Source organism: Phyllobates terribilis, unplaced genomic scaffold, assembly GCF_046119375.1.
Source record: "Phyllobates terribilis strain yellow unplaced genomic scaffold, ASM4611937v1 Scaffold_12__6_contigs__length_324123572, whole genome shotgun sequence".
Classification (NCBI taxonomy): Eukaryota; Metazoa; Chordata; class Amphibia; order Anura; family Dendrobatidae; genus Phyllobates; species Phyllobates terribilis.
Window position 1 is genome coordinate 253,769,241 of NW_027362772.1, and position 22,009 is coordinate 253,791,249.

Here is a 22,009-nt window from a genome sequence, read left to right on the forward strand (position 1 = left end):
ATTTTGGGGGTGACTCCAAATCCAGGCCTCCATTGGTTAATAAATTTGATTTCCATTGATGATTTTTGTGTGATTTTGTTGTCAGCACATTCAACTTTGTACAAAACAAAGTATTCAATGAGAATATTTCATTCATTCAGATCTAGGATGAGTTATTTGAGTGCTCCCTTTATTTTTTTGAGCAGTACAATATAGGAGTTTCACTTTTTGTATTGAGAACTGAAATAAATTACCTTTTTGATGATATTCTTATTTAGTGAGGAGGACTTGTTCAGGTGCATCTCACTAGATTAGAATATCATCAGAATATACCATGATATTCTAGATGGTAAAGTGAAGGGTTTCATTCACAGCTACAACTTGTCCTGCAAAAAAAAAATCGAACCCTCATACTCCGACGTCGATAGAAAAATTATGGCTGAAAAAGAAGAGGAAAAAATGAAAATTGGGTTGAAATGCACGGCTGCGATTGTGTTACCCAGGTTTGGAGCCCACTCAGAGGGGTTTTGCATCCCCTTGGGCTGAACCCACCTCTGACCCTAATGCTTCCTTCAACATTTTTTTTTTTGTTGTAAAAAGCCCATTGTTTTTACATTTTTTGTATTTTTTGATCCTATAGACAGACCTATTCAGAAGAAAATAAACACCAGAGACATAAAGAAAAGTTTGTAGTGTCCTTCGTAATTTTCATTATATATTTAATTTTTATCTTACAAAAATAAAGAGCAAGAAAAATCCTCCTAAATAAACACAGCATTTAAAAAAAACAAAAAAAAGACAAAAATGACACTCAGAACCGTCTGATGTGAACACTGGACAAATCTCATGTAGAATATTCAGAAGACAGTTCCTCCCTGTGGCCACTAGAGGGAGCGCCTCACACGCGGAACCTTCCAGCGCGGTTTAGACGGGGAAGTGTTTTCAGGACGCACAGGAAGTCCGTGTGTACAGTGAGAAAGAAGGTCCGAGGTCAGGTGTACGATATACGGAGCGGTATAACGTTATATGTGACTGGAGCTCTATTTTGGGGTGTCAGTGTGTGTCTCCCTGGCGTTAGTGACCTCTCTAGACGCATCGTACTGCGCATGTGCAACAGCATGGAGCCTGTGTGGTGTGCTGCTGCTGCCATTAGGCCGGGTATATACTGTATATAGTGGGGGTGACTTATATGTGTGCACATGGAGAATGAGGGACATTTTCTAATATCAGCATTGTGCTGTTCCTCTGTTATTCTTCTTGGACATTTTTAATATGACATGTTACCACTTGGGGGCGTAGTCCTTGCATTTTAACACTGTGTATGAGGGAAAGTGACGGGCCGGCTGTCAGTATACTCACATTATACCAGGAGGAATAACAGAGGAACGGCACAATGCAGACAGTGCAGTGAAGATGCATCCGAATGTCACAGGGAACACATACTAACACAGCAGAAGAGATGGCAGCTTATAGACTATGTATCTACTATGTACGTGTTCACACTGGGCGCTGCACTGTGGATTTTCCTTTTTTCCATGTGTATAATCTGATACAGTCTGAGCCCCGAGCCGAAATCCCGGCACTTACAGCCTCGGCCGCTACCAGTGAGGTTATTAATGGTCGTCTGAGGAAGGTTCTGCTGCTGGGCATGAAAATCATCAAGATCCGCTGCTGGCAGCTCCTGTGTGATCACTGAGCAATGACGTCCCAGACGTGCTCGATGGGAGACAAGTCTGGAGACGCTGCAGCCATGGGAGCTGGTTTAGGCCTCGCAGGCGGCTCGTGGGACACTTTAGAGAAATGGCCGCAACACTGATAGATCCATTCTGTACTGGAAGCAAAATTGGTCAGTGCCTACACAAACCATCAGAGGCGGCTGCACGACATTGGACTACGAGCCACATGTCCAACTACAGGCGTCCATTGACCTAACACCACTGCTATCATTGTGCAGAACAAGACGGCAATGGACGTCTATCAGCGATGAGTCCGGCTTTTATCTTGGACACAATGATAGCCGGAGATTGTTTTCGATACCACGTGGGCAACGCAACAAAAGGCAGTCACTTCTGGATTATAGTGTGGGTGGCATATTGTACGGTAGCCGGACTCCTCTAGTCTTCCTTCCAGATACACTAACAGCTCAGTCTTACATTGATTCAGTGGTGGAACCAGTTGTCCAAAGTGTCCTGGGAGCCATTTTTCAACACAATAACGACAGGCAGCATGTTTCCCGTGCTACTGTGAGCAGCCAGCGTGGCCTAAACGTGCTCCCATGACCTGCAGCGTCTCCGGACTTGTCTCCCATTGAGGTCATTGGTTGGCAATTACACAGGCAGCTGCCAGCAGCGGATCTTGATGATTTCTCCAAGTGAACTCAGCACAACAGGACCTTTCTCAGACATTTAATAACCAACGTCATTGATAGCAGCCGAGGCTGTAAGTGCCGGGATTTCTGCACGTGGCTCAGACTCCAGATGGAATAAATCGAGATGTTTTGAATGTGTTCTTTCCGTTTGTTGATTATTGGCAGATCAGTAACATTTCTATCCATCCTGTGATTTCCATAATTTCACAACTTTTTCTTCTTGGTGTTAAAATTTCAATATCGAGGAGTTTATATGTGGAAATTAGTCTGTAGTGTGTCAATTGTTGCAGGGGATTTTCACCCTTTGTAATGCATCACTAACAAGAGCTGCAACAAGTTTCCATGCAAGGCCGGTATTGCATAGCGGACATTAACAGTCAGAGCACAAACCACAATGTCCGGACCGATCTCGGGTCTCCTGACAAGATCTCAGCAGTCTCATATGTGCCTCTATACCTGCAGCCGCTCCGTACCCGCAACATCAATGTCGGACTTTTAAAAAATGGGCTGAACTTTGTTACAGATTCAGTGTGGACTTTTTCCACTTTACTTGCATCCCATGTGGACATATCCTTAAGGAGATGTGATCACACGGCACCAAGACTGTCTTACAATTCTGCAGTACAACCCACAGTGAAATCTGCTTCTGGTACCTGACAATCTCGGTGCTGATTCTGGCACAGATTTTTCTGATTATTCTGTAATAAAATCCTGCAAAAAGACAGAACATTCTACAATCCACGTCAGATTATTGTTACACTGGATGTAATAAATAGTTAAAATCCCATTCACTGCCATTGCTCTGTATGTAATTTGTTGCAAAACTTCAGTGCCAAAATTCTGCAACAAATACGTAATGAGTGAACACGTTCTAAAGTGTCAGTAAATCATTTTCACGTCTTCTACTGGAGATTTAGGATAAATATTATAGATGGGCATTTTTGACCATTTTGGGGACGACCATTGTTTTCCAATGAGGTGGAAACAGTTATTCGTGATGGCAGATTACTGTGTGCCGAGAGCGCGGACCCCATACAACAGCGCACAGCACGGCGGTTTTGGAACAATTTTGTAACCTGGATCACATTTGTCTTTCAGACCCCGCGGACCTCCGTTACTTATTCTTCGTCTCAGCATGTGGCTGACGCGATTGACTTCTCATCTTAACATAGCCACAAGGATTGCAGGTAAGGAAAATGGCGACTTCTAGACCCCAAATTCTGCAAGTCTAAAGGCCTCATTCAGACGTCCGTTTTTCACATGCGTGTTTTATCTGTGATGTTTTCTGATACAACACGTACTTATTAGACTCTACTGGGCTGTTCACATGTCCACGTTTTTTTGTGGACCAAGTATCTGCAAAAAAAAAGTAGACATGTCAGTTTTTGACTCAAGTCATGGCCTGAACTTTCTAATGCAGGACTTTGGATCAGTGAGAAAATGGGATATCATCTGTTTGATGTCCTTTACTTCATGAGAAGGGCAAGAATTTTGCATACGAGAAAAAGCGGATGGTAAATATGGACCAAAAATGGAAGAAAATCGGATCCAGCACATAAAGGGAAAAGGGTTATTTTTTTTTCGTATGCAAATAAAACACGTCTGAATGTCTGGGGCGTTTTTTTTTGTTTTTTGTTTTTTTTCATCTGTGAATGCCAAGAGCCATAACTTTTTTTTTTGCAGGATAAGTTGTATATGTTTCTAATGACACAAAGTTGAGGTACATTAAGGTCACTTTTTTTTTTGACTCCCAGCCGCCTATTGGCACTCTGCGTATAAAAAGATTACACATGGACTACCCGCTCAATGCGAAGCACAGTAATGCCACATGGCGGGAGAGGTTAAAGTGTGCCTCTTTTTTGGAGATATTTAAAAGGGTGTCCCGGTAGCCTATCCACAGACGATAGTTCCTAAGCTCTATACTATAGGTCCGTAATTCATAGTCAGCTGATGGGCCTTAGGTCTGTTATACACATCCAGACGATGATGTGCAGACTGAGCCTGGGACTCCTGACCCCAATTCATCAGCCTTAGGATATGTTCACACGTTGTGTTTTTGCTGCGTTTTTTTTTCTGCAGGCAAAACCTGCTCTCTTGGCAGTAGATAAGCAGCTTGCAAAAATCAGGTTTTGCTGCGTTTTTCAGGATCCCAAAGTTGAGCATTGCTTCCACCATAGAAGCATGAACACAGATCACCAATGCAAGACATATGTGAAACCATGAAACCATTTTTGCAAAAAAAGGCAATTTGATCAAATTATTTAGTGGAAAAAATTTTTTTTTATGTCTGAAAAAATAGTGACTGTTCTGAAGAAAAAAAAGTTCATAAAATGTACACAATTACCAATGTAACAGCGGGTGGAGGTGAATTGGTCGGGAATAGTTTACCTAAGACATTGGCAGAGCATTGAGTTTGTAGGACACAGTTTACTTTTACACTTTGGTCAGCCCATGAGTTGGTCAGGTATTGTTCAATTTCACACCTTGGTTGGCCACAGGTATTGTTCAATTTCACACCATGGTCGGCCAATGTTTACTTTACACATATCACTAATTTAATTAAACTGTACTAATCCTAACTGCCATTCTCAGGTGAGGAGACCAAGACATTATTGTTTAAACTTTGGAAAATTATAAAAATAAATGGGTTTCACATACTGCTGTACCTTCTTTTTTTTCACTAAAAACGTAGCCAAACCTGATACCTGCGTTTTTGCTGCTTTTCTGCACTTACTCATTTCTTTCTATGGGTGAAGAAACGCTGAAAGAAGTGACATGCTGCAGTTTTAAAAAGCGCAGCAGTTTTCCAATTCAGCCAGGAAAAAAAAACAATGCGTGTGCATGAGATTTCTGAAATCCCATGACTTTTGCTGGTACTGGTAAAACACAGCTTTTAATTTGCATTAAAAAAAATGCAGCAAAAACGCATGGATGTCTGACTGCGCCCTTACAGCCATATATGAGGTTGTTAAGTTAGGGTCGGAAGACCCGTTAGGGACAAATATTCCCAGTGTATAATTTATGTCCTGTCCTCTAGGATGTCTGGTTCCCCGGTGTGCAGCTACAAGTCCCAGGACTCTGTCCGCATGTTATAGCACACAGCACGCTCAGAGGCAGCGGATCCCTCCCCCTACATGGTGCACCCTGGAGCCTGAACTGGACGATATACTGGTCCCCCGCAGGATGTCCATCACTCCCCTAGAGAGCTTACTTTCCTCCCGGTACACTCTCCCCAAGCCTCTCACCTCCTTTGCCCAGGAGGAGCCGGAAGAGCATGACAGAAGCTACGATTGCCCTTCACATCAGGACACTGACCACACGGGGGAGGAAGGCGGGGACCGGGGCTTTCTGCAGTGTAAGAATGTCCTGAAGATCCGACGGAGGAAGATCAACAAACACAAGTACAAGAAGCTGCAAAAGCGCATTAAGTTTCTCCGGAAGAAAGTGCTGGATAAACGCAAAGTGAGGAAACAGGTAAGAAACTGATGACATTTATTTATTTTATTAATACAATAGACATTCACAACGAAGTATCCAGATCCTGAAACTGAAGGGTGACCCTAACCCACCTAAAGCCTCCTGCTCTCATAAATGACGTGCAAAAATAGATCCCAGAGGTCGAAAAGGCTCAGGACAGCGATTATATTCATCACTTATGTCTTGTCTTACCATTGCCCCCTTTGCACCTGCGGCAGCCTTCGTGGATGCCTGTAGGGCCAGAAGACTAGTATCAGCGAGAGGCAAACAAATATAGTCTCTTGTGAGCCCCCCATGTAAATCGTCCCTTTAAAGTGTTTGCACCAAGATGAGAAGTTATCCCCTATACACAGGTTAGTGACCGCTGGGGATCCGACCACTGGGACCCTTACCAAGCCCAAGAACGGGGGCCCCGAAAAGCCCTACCTGCATGAGGCAACGATCGGCGGTCTCTGCAGTCCCATAGAGAAGATGTGGATGCTCGACCTCCGTTCATCTCAGAATGATTTTTTCAGAACCCTGTTTTCTGGTTCGGTTGAGGTCCCAGTGATCAGATCCCCAAATTAATAGGGGAGGTCTTCCACACTGGGTTCAAACCCATTAACTTTGTCACTGTTTTAAGATCACTGTTTGCTGTCATTGTATAGGAGTATTCTTGTCAAGTGACTGCACCAGCAGAATAGTGAGTGCAGCTCTGGAGTATAATACAGGATGTATCTCAGGATCAGTAATATATGTACACAGTGACTGCACCAGCAGAATAGTGAGAGCAGCTCTGGAGTATAATACAGGATGTAACTCAGGATCAGTAATGTATGTACACAGTGACTGCACCAGCAGAATAGTTAGTGCAGCTCTGGAGTATAATACAGGATATAACTCAGGATCAGTAATGTAATGTATGTACACAGTGACTGCACCAGCAGAATAGTGAGTGCAGCTCTGGAGTATAATACAGGATGTAACTCAGGATCAGTAATGTAATGTATGTACACAGTGACTGCACCAGCAGAATAGTGAGTGCAGCTCTGGAGTATAATACAGGATGTAACTCAGGATCAGTAATGTAATGTATGTACACAGTGACTCCTCCAGCAGAATAGTGAGTGCAGCTCTGGAGTATAATACAGGATGTAACTCCAGATCAGTGCAGGGTATGTAATGTATGTACACAGTGACTGCACCAGCAGAATAGTGAGTGCAGCTCTAGAGTATAATACAGGATGTAACTCCTGATCAGTACAGGATCAGTAATGTAATGTATGTACACAGTGACTGCACCAGCAGAATAGTGAGTGCAGCTCTGGAGTATAATACAGGATGTAACTCCAGATCAGTGCAGGGTATGTAATGTATGTACACAGTGACTGCACCAGCAGAATAGTGAGTGCAGCTCTAGAGTATAATACAGGATGTAACTCCTGATCAGTACAGGATCAGTAATGTAATGTATGTACACAGTGACTCCTCCAGCAGAATAGTGAGTGCAGCTCTGGAGTATAATACAGGATGTAACTCAGGATCAGTAAAGGGTATGTAATGTATGTACACAGTGACTGCACCAGCAGAATAGTGAGTGCTGCTCTGGAGTATAATACAGGATGTAACTCAGGATCAGTAATGTAATGTATGTACACAGTGACTGCACCAGCAGAATAGTGAGTGCAGCTCTGGAGTATAATACAGGATGTAACTCAGGATCAGTAATGTAATGTATGTACACAGTGACTGCACCAGCAGAATAGTGAGTGCAGCTCTGAGGTATAATACAGGATGTAACTCAGAATCAGTACAGGATCAGTAATGTAATGTATGTACACAGTGACTGCACCAGCAGAATAGTGAGTGCAGCTCTGGAGTATAATACAGGATGTAACTCAGGATCAGTAATGTAATGTATGTACACAGTGACTGCACCAGCAGAATAGTGAGTGCAGCTCTGAGGTATAATACAGGATGTAACTCAGAATCAGTACAGGATCAGTAATGTAATGTATGTACACAGTGAGTGCACCAGCAGAATAGTTAGTGCAGCTCTGGAGTATAATACAGGATGTAACCTCGAGATAAGTAATATACTGTATGTACACAGTGACTGCACCAGCAGAATAGTGAGTGCAGCTCTGGAGTATAATACAGGATGTATCTCAGGATCAGTAATATATGTACACAGTGACTGCACCAGCAGAATAGTGAGTGCAGCTCTGGAGTATAATACTGGATGTAGCTCAGGATCAGTAATGTAATGTATGTACACAGTGACTGCACCAGCAGAATAGTGAGTGCAGCTCTGGAGTATAATACAGGATGTAACTCAGGATCAGTACAGGATCAGTAATGTAATGTATGTACACAGTGACTGCACCAGCAGAATAGTGAGTGCAGCTCTGCAGTATAATACAGGCTGTAACTCAGGATCAGTACAGGATAAGTGATGTAATGTATGTACACAGTGACTGCACCAGCAGAATAGTGAGTGCCGCTCTGGAGTATAATACAGGCTGTAACTCCGGATAAGTAATGTAATGTATGTACACAGTGACTGCACCAGCAGAATAGTGAGTGCAGCTCTGGAGTATAATACAGGATGTAACTCTTTATGTTGTATGTAATAACTGTACTTTGGTGCAGTCACAAACAGATGCCTTTTCTTATTTACAAAAACACAGCAGAAATGTATCTCCAGTCATCTGTCTAATAGCAGTGATGAATCTGCACTTTAATCCTATTTTATGAAGGAAGTTGAATTTGCCTGTGTGCGGTCACATCGTGCTATCACAGCATATATTCTTCTTACATTTTCTCCTCTTTTCCTTCAACAGAAAAAATTTGAAAATGATCTGAATAGAATCTGGAGAAAAGCCGGACTGAAGAAGGCCCCGGACGGCTGGATCACTCCCAAAATATTTGTGAAATATTAACGTCTGGAAAAATGCACTTTTAGTATAAAATGTATTGTATAGTAATAAAAAAGACCTTTACACAACAGATGTGTATGGAGAGTTTTTTTCATATATGTCAACTATGGGTGGAATTATAGGGGTGTGAAGCTCCTGCAAAGGTTTCCGCATATTAGGATTCCCCCCTTATTCCAGTATCTTATCCCCCTTGGGTCTCTGCTTTAGTTAATAAAGGACGGACCAGCACTTTCACTTGTATACTGTATGATATTGCCATGCCAGGATCCATTTTAACTTTTTTCTTAAAGGGATCCCACTTTCTTCCACATCGCAGGTGTGCAGTGTCAATGACCTGTGTGGGATCCTCTCGTCATTGGCACTGCTAATATTCAATGTGGAAAGGAATAAAATCTCACATGAGATGCAGAAGTGAGCGGCACTGGATTCACACATCCATTGTACTTGTCCATGTGCTGTCCATTATTTATTTATTTTTTAAAGGGACAGCCTATGGACCTATAGAGTTTCAATGATTCATGTACACATCCATTTTGACCCCTTCCCGACCTTGGGGTTTTCCGTTTTTGCGTTTTCTTTTTTTGCTCCCCTTCTTTCCTGAGCCATAACTGTTTTATTTTTCCGTGAATATGGTCATGTAAGGGCTTGTTTATTGCGGGATGAATTGTACTTTTGAACGTCACCATTGATTTTACCATATAATGTTTTGGAAAATGGGGAAAAAAATCCAAGTGCGGTGAAATTGCAAAAAAAAGTTCAATTCCACCATTTGTTTTTTTGATTGTTTTTTTTTACCATGTTCACTAAATGATAAAACTGACTTGCCATTATGATTCTCCAGGTCATTATGAGTTCGCAGATACCAAACATGTATAGGTGGACGTAAAAGCAACAGCGAGAGGGGGGTGTTACGAGCTCAGTCCCAGGCTGACTCTCCCCGGCCGCCCGGCATTCTTTCCCCCTTAGTGAAATCTCATTCATAAACCCTTCCCTCTCTTTCATTCACCCCAGCCGCTGAATGTGCTCTGCTCCTTTCGTGTCCCCCGTGGAGGTTGGGTGGAAGGGGAATGACGAGACCATCTGTTTGAGGCCGAAAGACACTGCTGCTCATCACCACCACCGCCTGAGAGGAGGCCGCCTCTACTCTCCGGCACCGCTGCTGCTGTGGCTTCTTCTCCGGCAGGTGAGTTGACTGCGCAACACCAAGCGAGGGAGGGAAGGAGAGAAGGAGGCTGCACGTAGAGGCACAGGCCGCGGCCTCACAACAAGCGGGGGAGGGAGGGAAGGAGAGAGGGAGGCTGCACGGAGAGGCGCAGGCCGCGGCCTCACAACAAGTGGGGGAGGGAGGGAAGGAGAGAGGAAGGCTGCACGGAGAGGTGCAGCCCGCGGCCTCACAACAAGTGGGGGAGGGAGGGAAGGAGAGAAGGAGGCTGCACGTAGAGGCGCAGGCCGCGGCCTCACAACAAGTGGGGGAGGGAGGGAAGGAGAGAAGGAGGCTGCACGTAGAGGTGCAGGCCGCGGCCTCACAACAAGCGGGGGAGGGAGGGAAGGAGAGAGGAAGGCTGCACGGAGAGGCGCAGGCCGCAGCCTCACAACAGGCTGGGGAGGGAGGGAAGGAGAGAGGGAGGCTGCACGGAGAGGATCAGGCTGCAGCCTCACAACAAGCGGTGGAGGGAAGGAGAGAGGGAGGCTGCACGGAGAGGCACAGGCCGCGGCCTCCGCTCTGGGTGCTGAGTTGTTCCCCAACCTCGCAGCAGTGGGCGGATAGCGAGCGAGTGCAAATCCCAGTGCGCAACCGGCGGGAGCGGCGCTGTGATCTGGCCGGTACCAGCCCCGGACATGTCAAGCGGATCACCCCCTCCTCCTCTGCCGCCTGCCTTCATCTCTGCACCCCCTCCTGTCACATTCCCTCTGTACTAGGGAATTGCATAACTAACAATCCCTGACATGACCGGCTACATTGTGACACCTGACTGTGCCAAAATTTCAAAGCAATCGGTGAAGAACTTTCGGAGATTTAAGATTTTGAACAAACGAACATTTACATTTTTATTTATTTATTTATTTATTTATATCTATCTATCTATATATATATATATATATCTATAAATATTTTAGAAATGTGCGCTTTCTCTTTTCTTTCTTTTCCATTTAACCAGACTGAGCCACAGCAACGCATGGCCGGGTACAGCTAGTTTTTTAATATTATTAAAAACATTTTTCTCTACTTTTTACATGTTTCAATAGTCCCCTTAGGGGACTGGAAGCTGCGATCATCTGATCGCTTGTGCTACGCATAGTAGGGCTCCAGTCATTAGTCATTATCTATGAACACCAGCCATGGGCCACCATTCATACGAGATCTGCAATGTCAAGCACAGGGGTCTTCTGCAGATCCCCATTTGTCATGCCAACCCATTTGCGCCCCTCGATGATGTGACAGAGGCGCCGATGGGCGGGCTTTGTGACGTGTTTCCAGCGCGATCGTGTTAAATGCCGCTGTCAGAGATTGATAGGGGCATTTAACTTGTTAACAGCAGTGGGTCGATTGCGATTCCACCCGCGGCTGTTAGGGGCACATGACAGCTGATCAAATCAGCTGTAATGTATCGGAAAAGATGCAGGCTCAGTGCCGGGATACGACCTATGACGTATCTATACTTCATAGGTCGTGAAGGGGTTAGAGGGAACCTGTTGTCACAAAAATACTATTTACCTGCAGATATAGTGATAATTTGTAGGTAAATAGCACTTAAACCATGTTCAGCGCCCTTACTGGAGCCACAGCTACAGAAAGGAAGTTTTGTTTCCTGTGGCCGCTCACTCCCATTCAGGCAGTGCAGGGGGCTGTAACAGTCAGCGCTCACCGCACAGTGTTATCTCTCCTCTGCACCTCGATTCACAGCCTGCTCTTCACAAACACGCTGCACACATATGCCGCAGAGCAATCTGTCAGTCAAGGTGCTCGGTAGTGATTACAACCATGCTCAATGTATAGTGACTGTAACCCAGTGGCAGACACTGACTGCTTGGGGCCCCTGTGCAAGAAATGTGTCTGGGCCCCCCCACTTTTATGGCAACAAAGTTACAGATGTATAAAGCAACACACACATATATACCTCTTGCATAGCCTCCTTTATTATGTATATATTGCCGTTGTTAGGCGTCGGTCTGGTGCTGGATTCGAAATGGGTCCAGGACCTTCTGTAGTCTCCCATTTTGGTCCAGCCAGGGCTGATGCTGCTCAGCATCACCCCCAACACCTAGGTGGTCCACGAGCACTGTTTATCTCACAGGTAGTTGTGCCTAGCAATGTTAAGCCTGGGTTGCAGAGGGAGACAGGGCTTGTGGAATCTAAGTCCAGGATTTGCCGCACTGAGCATGTCCGTGACCTGGCGGATCATGATTGGTGGGTTGGCACCCACCTGACCCGGTGACCTGGCACCGCCTGATTGGTCCACGGGTAACGTCACCAATGGCGCGTCGGTGGGCAGGGCTTAGTCTTTAAAAGGCCCACCCACAAACATGGCAACGCGCTCAGATCATTTTAGCAAGTGTTTGCTGTTGTGTGGACGAGTGTATTCCACGTGCTACCTAGCTGCTGTCTCCGTGACCTGCCGATGCCAGAGTTCGCTCGGCTGATTAGCACAGGTCACTCAGGCAGGCTTAGATTTGCTTAGGCAGGTAGCTACGTCTTGCGGCCTGGCTCAGCCAAAGGGGTCGCCTAACACCTCGAGCAGCCTGCAGACGTCCTGTCCACGGCTATCGCCTGTCAGCCACGTGGAGTAGTACCCTTCAGTCCGGTGGCACGCCGGCTGGAGGCACGTGTACCCGTCGCGTAGTCACACACGCATTCTAGCGCCAACTCCTACTGTGTAGCGCCTGTATCGAAGACAAGGCTACTGCTTCTTCCCCGGTCGCACGTCTCCCTGCGGTTCTTGGAGATTGTGTGAACCGCTGAAACCCGCTCCGTGTGCTTTAACACGGAGTGGTTTATCAGTTCAGTAGGTGCTATCCCGGACGCTCTTCTCCCGTGCAGTTAACGGAGATAGAGCGTACCGCTATACCCGTTCCTGTGTGGAGAAACACGGAAGGGTTTAATATTTAAGTTGTCGCTTTCCTTTCCACCCGGAAAGTGTTCGGCAGCAGCCCACCAGGCTGCATTGCGGACCCCGGGGTCGGTTGCGTTCCATTAAATTAAAGTTGTTTGCAACCGCCCTCCTAACAGTATCTGAGCGCCAGGGTCTTGCCGAACATGGCCAACAATAAACAACTGCAGCGGTACATACAGCAACTGGAGGCCAGACTTAAATCTCTGGAACAAACTGCTCCGGTCGCTGATATCTCTGCAGTAGCTACCCAGGCGGCTACTCTAGCAGCCAATATTATTAACTCAGCTGCGGTGAATTCTACAACCACTGCAAGTGCCCCATTACCCCGGTTTGCTCTCCCGGAAAAATTTTCTGGAGATAGTAAACTTTGCAGGGGTTTTATTAACGTATGCTCCATTCATTTGGAGATGATGTAGGCACGGTTCCCCTCCAAAAGAGCCAAAGTGGGATATATCATTTCATTACTCTCTCACAGGGCTCTGGAGTGGGCTACTCCTCTATGGGAGCGTAACGACCCGATTGTAGTAAATGCAGGTCTATTCCTTAAGACTCTAAAAAGTGTTTTTCTGGGTCCTCAGGTCACGCATGATACGGCTCTCAAGCTTCTTGCGTTGGTCCAGGGTTCAGCCACTATGCCGTCCAGTTCAGAACCCTAGAGGCTGAACTGGATTGGTCTGAGCGGTCGCTTATCCCGGTATTCTGGAGGGGTCTGGCTGGGCATATTAAAGATGCTTTATCTACCAGAGAAATCCCGACCTCTCTGGAGGAGTTAATATCTCTCGCTGACCGTATTGACTTGCGTCATGCGGAACACAAGTTAGAGCTGGAGGTTGCCAGACCTCAGTATCTGTTGGCACCATCCGCCTTTAGACCCATTTTCAAACCCAAGACACTCGACCCGGAGCCTAAGGCTACGGATGTACCCCGGTCTAAGTCAAGTTCCTCTCGTTCCCGTTCTGCACATATCTCGGAGCACCCCGTAAATAAGGGTTCCAAGCAGTCGGTGAAACGAGTAGGTCTTACCACCGTTGGAGGAGGGGTATTAAATTCCGGGACTTCTTCCTCCAAATTATTACATAATGTGACTCTGTCCTTTGGTAAAGCTGCAGTCACTGCCAAGGCGTGGGTGGATTCTGGTGCTGATGGCAATTTTTTATCATCTACGTTTGCCCAGAGGCATGCCATCCCTATTGAGTTACTCTCAAGACCAATGAACATTAGTATTGTCAATGGTTCACTCCTGGATGTACAAATCACCCACCAGTCGATTCCTCTCACCATGTCATTTCCCCAGGGCCACCGGGAGGTTATTTCATTTCTTATTATTCCCGGTGGATTAGACTAATTGTTATTGGGGCTCCCCTGGTTACGTTGTCATACTCCCCACATTGACTGGAATACGGGGAGAATTTCTTCCTGGAGTGATAATTGTACATCTCAGTGTTTTGTCAAAGTCACCCGGAGGGTAGTCTCTGATCCTCCTATCATTGCGACATCCGGTACAGATTCCTTGTCTGTTTCCAGGACCCGGGCCTTGTCAGATTTTGTCGCAAAGAACTCTCAGGAAGAGAGGGTGGCTGCAGTGTCCTCCAACCCGGTTCCGTCGGGGAGGACGTTTGTTCCCCCTAATCTACGGAGTATGGTGCTCTCCTGGGCTCATGCCCCTAAGACCGGAGCTCACCTGGGGGTCAAACGTACCACTAAGTCCCTTCTACCGTCCTATTGGTGGCCCCGGTGGCGCCAGGACGTCAAGGACTTTGTTCTCGCGTGTCCTGTCTGTGCGAGAGATAAATCTTTTCGCCAGAGACCGGCGGGTCCTTTCTCCCTGTCACCCGTGAAGGATCCCACACATAGAGAACCAGTTGTCACTTCTTGCCATCCTGCTTCCCGTCCTAAAAGAGGGTACCCTGTACACCGGAGGGGTCACTGTTTCGTGAATCTTCTCTGTGACCCGTTGGACCACATCCTTGCCCCCCGGCTCATGGAGGAAAATGAGCGTCAAGTGGAGGGGGGGGATAATGTTAGGTGTTGGTCTGGTGCTGGATTCGAAATGGGTCCAGGACCTTCTGTGGTCTCCCATGTCAGTCCAGCCGTGGCTGATGCTGCTCAGCACCACCGTCGGCCCCAACGTCTAGCTGGTCCACGAGCACTGTTTATCTCCCAGGTGGTTGTGCCTAGCAATGTTAAGCCTGGGTTGCAGAGGGAGACAGGGCTTGTGGAATCTAAGTCCAGGATTTGCCGCACTAAGCATGTCCGTGACCTGGTGGATCATGATTGATGGGTTGGCACCCACCTGACCTGGTGACCTGGCACCGCCTGATTGGTCCACTGGTAACGTCACCAATGGTGCGTCGGTGGGCAGGGCTTAGTCTTTAAAAGGCCCACCCACAAACATGGCGACGTGCTCAGATCATTTTAGCAAGTGTTTGCTGTTGTGTGGATGAGTGTATTCCACGTGCTACCTAGCTGCTCTCTCCGTGACCTGCCGATGCCAGAGTTCGCTCGGCTGATTAGCACAGGTCACTCAGGCAGGCTTAGATTTGCTTAGGCAGGTAGCTACGTCTTGCGGCCTGGCTCAGCCAAAGGGGTCGCTTAACACCTCGAGCAGCCTGCAGACGTCCTGTCCACGGCTATCGCCTGTCAGCCACGTGGAGTAGTACCCTTCAGTCCGGTGGCACGCCGGCTGGAGGCACGTGTACCCGTCGCGTAGTCACACACGCATCCTAGCGCCAACTCCTATTGCGTAGCGCCTGTATCGAAGACAGGGCTACTGCTTCTTCCCCGGTCGCACGTCTCCCTGCGGTTCTTGGAGATTGTGTGAACCGCTGAAACCCGCTCCGTGTGCTTTAACACGGAGTGGTTTATCAGTTCAGTAGGTGCTATCCCGGACGCTCTTCTCCCGTGCAGTTAACGGAGATAGAGCGTACCGCTATACCCGTTCCTGTGTGGAGAAACACGGAAGGGTTTAATATTTAAGTTGTCTCTTTCCTTTCCCACCCGGAAAGTGTTCAGCAGCAGCCCACCAGGCTGCATTGCGAACCCCGGGGTCGGTTGCGTTCCATTAAATTAAAGTTGTTTGCAACCGCCCTCCTAACAGTCGTCCCTTATTACACAGTGCCCTCTCTTGTTATGTACAGCATTGTCCCTTACATATCGGATTATATAGCCCCCTGTTCTTTATTACATGCCGTCCTCTCTTGTTAGATATATAATGCAATGACTGCTGATGGAGCATGAGAAAGATGAAACTATATAACTAAGGACAGCGCTATACATAATAAGTGAGTACACTATATACTAAGGGACTGTGCGATGCATAATAAGGCTACATTCCTGCATCTGTGTGCAGTGTCGGTGTGCTGAACGCTTTTACAGACGCACTGAGCATGTCTTATTCTAATCCTCAAAATCGGATCAGAACAGGATATTCTCTGACCCTCACAGATCTCATTCTCAGATCCATGATTTTCATGGATGTGTGAATAGATCTATAAAACTCTACGAGTCCGTGGACCATTCGATAAAAAAATCTGACAGCACACGGACATTTCACACAAATGTGAGAATGTGGCCTAAGGGATTTTACAGATAACATTATCACAGTGCAGATACAGAATAATATTTACATCCAGGCACTTACCGCTAACGTCTCATCTGATCAGAGTCGGTTTCTGCTGCTTCTTCTCCATCTGGTCAGACCTTCATGTCGACATCTCCCAGTCACGACTCTTCTTGTCACGATGATCTCCAGCCTAGAAAATAACAAGGTCACATATATTGTATATATACATGTGTCTCCCCCACAATGCGCCCCTGAATACAGATATGTACCCCTTCCTCTTCATTAATATACTATTAGCCACTTAGTAATCAAAATATAAAGTGATAGCAGCACTGTGCCCCCCATTAACTATCATCTCCACCGCCCAATAATATAAATTATTCAATCTCTGTGATTCTCCCCAATTACACACGTGGTCAAAATTGTTGGTACCCCTCGTTTACTGAAAGAAAAACCCACAATGGTCACAGAAAAAACTTGAATCTGACAAAAGTAATAATAAATTAAAAATATATGAGAATGAACAAATGAAAGTCAGACATTGCTTTTCAGCCCTGCTTCCCCATCATTGCTCTCTCCCAGCACCCCTGTCATTGCTCTCTCCCAGCACCCCATCATTGCTCTTTGCTAGCACCCCCGTCGTTGCTCTCTCCCAGCACCCCCATCGTTGCTCTCTCCCAGCACCCCCATCGTTGATCTCCCCATCCCTACCATCCCCATCATTGCTCTCCCCATCCTAATCATTGCTCTCCCCATCCCCACCATCCTCATCATTGCTCTCCCCATCCCCACCACTGCTCTCTCCATCTTCATCATTGCTCTCCCCATCCCTACCACCCTCATCATTGCTCTCCCCATCCCCACCTTCTCCAACACTGCTCCCCCCATCCCCACCATCCTCATCATTGCTCTCCCCATCCTCATCATTGCTCTCCCCATCCCCATCATTGCTCTCCCCAGCCCCATCACTGATCTTCCTATCCTCACCATTGCTCTCCCCAGCCCCATCATTGCTCTCTTCATCCTCATCATTGCTCTCCCGTGCCCCATCATTGCTCTCCCGTGCCCCATCATTTCTCTCCCCAGCCCCATCATTGCTCTCCCCAGCCCTATAATTGCTCTCCCTATCATTGCTTTTCCAAGCCCCATCATTACTCTTCCCATCGCCACCATCCCCATCTGTCATTGCTCTCCCCATCCCCACCATCCCCATCATTGCTCTCCCCATCCCCACCATCCTCATCATTGCTCTCCCCATCACCACCATCCACATCATTGCTCTCCCCCACCTCCCCTCATTCTCCTGTTCCTCCCCCGCAGCATCCTCCTCGTTGCCGGCAACTTTCTCCCTGACCCAGGCACGCGCTGCATGATGACATCATCAAGCTGCACGTGCCTGTGTCAAGGAGGAAGTACCGGGCAGGAAGCAGAGGCCGGATCCCTCTAGCTCCGCTGCCATTTTCCTCCTGTCAGCAGCAGAGCTGGAGGGATTGCTCCCTGCCCGCCACATATGATGAGGGCAATCTGGGGTTCTGAGAAGAGGGCCCGATTGCCTTCAATATTAGCCGCCCAGCAGGGGCCCCCCTGCACCGCCGGGACCCGGTGCAGTTGCACCTGCTGCCCTGGCGGTAAGTCTGCCCCTGCTGTTACTGATCCTTGCACCGCCCCAATCGCTAGAAGCCAGCGGGTGCAGGGAGAATATAAGCTCATGTTCTCCCTGTAGCTACACTTCCAGGCAGGCAAATAAATGCTATTTTCCTGCAGAATACCTCTTTATCTCTAGGAAAATCAGATTTGTGGAGATGGGGTATTCCTTTGCAATGGCGCCCAAGTGAATCTCTGTAAGTCCATGGCCCCACTATCAGTATTTGGTCAGTATTCGGTCAGTATTTTTTCTCAGGAGTGGGAGCAAGAACCAGGTGAGGAACAATCAGAGAAAAGGTATAATGGAAACAAGTGCACCAATTCTGCATTTATCACCCACTCCTGGTTTTGGCTCCCACTCCTGAGAAAAAATTCTGACCGAATACTGACCAAATACTGATAGTGGGGCCATGGCCTAAGAGACTGCATCAAGGGTTTTACTCACCTCTTGGTGTGGAAGTGGGTGGAGACCGAATACCCCTTTAATATAATTATTTTATTTTTTTCTATATTTTGTGTGCTTGGCACTCAGCGTATATAAAATTGAGAGGGCATACATAGTGTCAGGATTCCCACAACGACGACACCAGGGAGATCACGCAATATCTCGTCGCTGCCGTCACGCTGTCAGTATTTGTTCCGGAATCGCGAGCACACGATCTAGACTACTCACTCGTTAGGCATCGCCAAGCGACCAGTGAGCGTATGGGCGTCACACCTCTGGATTCCAACGCATGGAATACGTGTTTACACCCACGTACTGTCACTGTCAGCTTCACGATAGCCCAATTATTAATATTATTCTCTGCCACCACCGTCCAGATTTGAAATATAATACAGGCATGGGCGGACACCTGCGTTTTGGTAGCGTATATGGCTTGGGGGAGGGGAACGATTACAGGACAAAAGAAACAGAACTATTACATTTTATATTTAATCCAAAAGGGAGACAGTGTTTAGGAAAAATATATACAAGGATGTTACAAAGGAGACATTAAAATACATAAGCAGTTACACAAATAAAACAGGATAAAAGGAGAAAATTACACTATAAAGACCGCTTGGATGATTCAATATAGGTGGAGGGGAGACGCTCCTTTTAAACTGTTCTTGAACAGGGTCCTGCGCTATGATAGACATATACTCCCGGACAAAGAACACGGCTTCAGTCTCAACAAACTATTTTATGCTGAAGGGAGAGACCCCCCTGTGACGACATCATGTGGGTTCGGCTCTACCCTTCAGATTTGTATTAAAAACCTGTTTTTTGGGATAACTCATCGCGTGTTGATCACAGAAGCCCAAAAGTGATATCATATTTTCTATTATGATTTTACCTTCATGTAGAGACCACACATCGCGTAGTTGCAGTCTGCTATTCTGGTGTTTTTGCGCTACAGCTCCCTGATTTTGCTTACAGCAATGAGAAACTATGTATACGTTTCTCGGCTGTCCCTGCCACTAAAAATATAGCTCCCATTATTGCCGGACATATGGAACTCACAATATTTCATATTTCATATCGGAGTCGGCGTGCCTATAGATTTCTTCTTTGAAGTTCGGGAAGCAAGCTACAACAGTTACATGCGAATTATTGCAATCCAGCCACTAATTACCCCCTGTGTCTTTCAGGAACAATATGCTCCCATTCTAAGTAGCTTGGTGGCACCTCTTGGCTGCCATTTGTTTGTGTAAGCTCTTACTCATGGCTGTGTTAATTGGGGCTTTGTGCTGTGATTTTTATGGAGACAGCTTTGTACTGACCAAAAGGGGAATAAGGCAATAAGGGAGAAATGGTCAATATCTATGACAGACTTTCAATATTCCTCAATATTTCCCTGACACATAGTAAAAAGAACTTTTCTGCCATTAAAAACACATAACTGCCGAGCAAAGCTGCTTAACGTCTTCTGCAAAAAGACACAGTGACTGCGCCAATATAATGTTACCAATGTGTCAACACTTTGGGTCCTATTCATTTTTTCATATTCACCTTACTTGTCTAGTTTTTTATCCTGTTTTTGATTTACATTAAATTCTCCTTTTAATTTACGCCTTGTTTTTAGGTCTATTTTACGTGTTCATATTTTTGGGGGGGTATTTTCTCCAATGGGGTTGTGGTTCTTGTTTTCCATATGTGCATTATTTGCGACTTTTTAAAAAGTCTCCTGGAGTGATTTTATGTACCGTATGTGTTATGTGATTTTTTTTTTTTCATCATGATTAAGAACGCATACAGCATTTGAAACGCGATGATGATCAGTACTCTTCCATCACTCTTCTATGCATTTTAAATGTTTTAAAAAAGTGCTAATCCATTTGGATCAAGCTCCTCTTTTTCTTCAATTGATTTTATCTGCATCTGAAATTTCTCGCACGAATTTTGCAAAGTAAAAATGCACAAAAAAGGTAGCGTTTTTTATTTTGCACAAAATTTGTGAACCCCATGCATCATTTTGAAGAATCTAGTGCAAAAAACATCAACAAATACCACAAGACAAAAGAAGGAAAAAGACAAAACAAATGATGAATCGAGCCCTTAATTGTGAAATATGAAGTTCCTTCTTCTCAATGAGCTTCCATCCCATCCAGGATATTTAATAATTTGGCACCTATCTGCTTTCATAGGTCTCAGAGTGTAGAAATTTTATTGTACGTGACTTCCTTCAGGTCCTAAATTATGCTAAATAGTACAATTTTGCTCTTCGCCAAGAAACACAGTGCACAAGTTTATGGAAACTGCATACATAAACAGCAAAGAAGACATTTTCTTCGACTTCCAAAAGTTCATGTTGACGCTCCGGGCGTCTCTGCACAGAAGACTTGGTAGTTGCTGACATATGTAATGTGCAGCACTGCAGTAGGTGTTCATTATTAGGCGTTACACGTCTGTATCCCTGCACTACTCCCCTGCTTCCTGCAGATGGCGCCATAAGTATACTATTTTTATTGTCAGTGTTGCACAAAATATATATTTTTTGCAAAAAAAAAAAAAAGACAATTAGTGGAAAGCTTTTCAGAGAGAGACTGACAGCTGACGCAGATGGCAGAAGGATAGTGCAAATTAGGATTTACATGAGCGGTAACAAAAAGTACTGTCTTATGTCTACAACAGGTCACTGCCAAGAGGAAATGACTGGTGCGCTTAGTAATGTTGGACCCGATTTCTAGACTGTCTGGGTTCTGGTAGTGAGCACATATTCCTACTGGGCTCTTTGGCGGAGACATGAAAGTTTCTTCTTACAATGAAACGTTATGCAATTTTCCAATCTACTTTTGTATAATTTTCTTTTCTTTTCAAGATCTCTGCTTGCTGTCATTCTGGGGTAAAATAAAACTCTTTACCTGGCAATATGATGGTCACACAGCTGCAAGGCTTGTTACATATACAGTGAAGGAAATAATTATTTGATCCCTTGCTGTTTTTGTAAGTTTGCCCACTGACAAAGACATGAACAGTCTATCATTTTAAGGGTAGGTTAATTTTAACATTGAGAGATAGAATATCCCCCCCAAAAAAAATCAAGAAAATCACATTGTATAAATTAGATAATTTTTTTTGCATTTTGCAGTGAGAAATAAGTATTTGATCCCTCTGGCAAACAACCATTAATACTTGGTGGCAAAACCCTTGTTGGCAAGCCCAGCAGTCAGACGTTTTTTGTAGTTGATGATGAGGGTTGCGCACATGTCAGGAGGAATTTTGGTCCACTCCTCTTTGCAGATCATCTCTAAATCATTCAGATTTTGAGGCTGTCGCTTGGCAACTCGGAGCTTCAACTCCCTCCATAAGTTTTCTATGGGATTTAGGTCTGGAGACTGGCTAGGCCACTCCATGACCTTAATGTGCTTCTTTTTGAGCCACTCCTTTGTTGCCTTGGCTGTATGTTTTGGGTCATTGTCTTGCTGGAAGACTCAGCCACGACCAATTTTTAATGTCCTTGCAGAG

At 45.8% G+C, this 22,009-nt stretch overlaps 1 protein-coding gene across 4 annotated transcripts; it reads left to right on the forward strand.

Annotated features, from left to right (window-relative positions):
* Positions 1–856: 856 nt before the first annotated feature.
* Positions 857–8,810, forward strand: AURKAIP1 (aurora kinase A interacting protein 1). Of its 4 annotated transcripts, none has more exons than XM_073655254.1 (4): positions 857–974; positions 3,446–3,534; positions 5,385–5,821; positions 8,647–8,810. In XM_073655254.1, the coding sequence occupies exons 2-4, from the start codon at positions 3,483–3,485 to the stop codon at positions 8,743–8,745; spliced, it is 588 nt and encodes a 195-aa protein (XP_073511355.1). In that variant the 5' UTR covers positions 857–974; positions 3,446–3,482; the 3' UTR covers positions 8,746–8,810. The 4 variants fall into 4 exon arrangements, with proteins under 4 accessions (XP_073511355.1, XP_073511354.1, XP_073511357.1 ...); XM_073655253.1 differs by having other exon boundaries at positions 880–969; XM_073655256.1 differs by having other exon boundaries at positions 899–962.
* The last annotated feature ends 13,199 nt before the right edge of the window (positions 8,811–22,009 follow it).

Excerpts from the sequence above, each read along its gene's own strand:
- AURKAIP1 (XM_073655254.1), top strand. The coding sequence starts at position 3,483 with ATGTGGCTGACGCGATTGACTTCTCATCTTAACATAGCCACAAGGATT. Across the intron at positions 3,535-5,384 it reads CATAGCCACAAGGATTGCAG|GATGTCTGGTTCCCCGGTGT; the intron begins GTAAGGAAAATG and ends CCTGTCCTCTAG. Across the intron at positions 5,822-8,646 it reads AACGCAAAGTGAGGAAACAG|AAAAAATTTGAAAATGATCT; the intron begins GTAAGAAACTGA and ends TTCCTTCAACAG.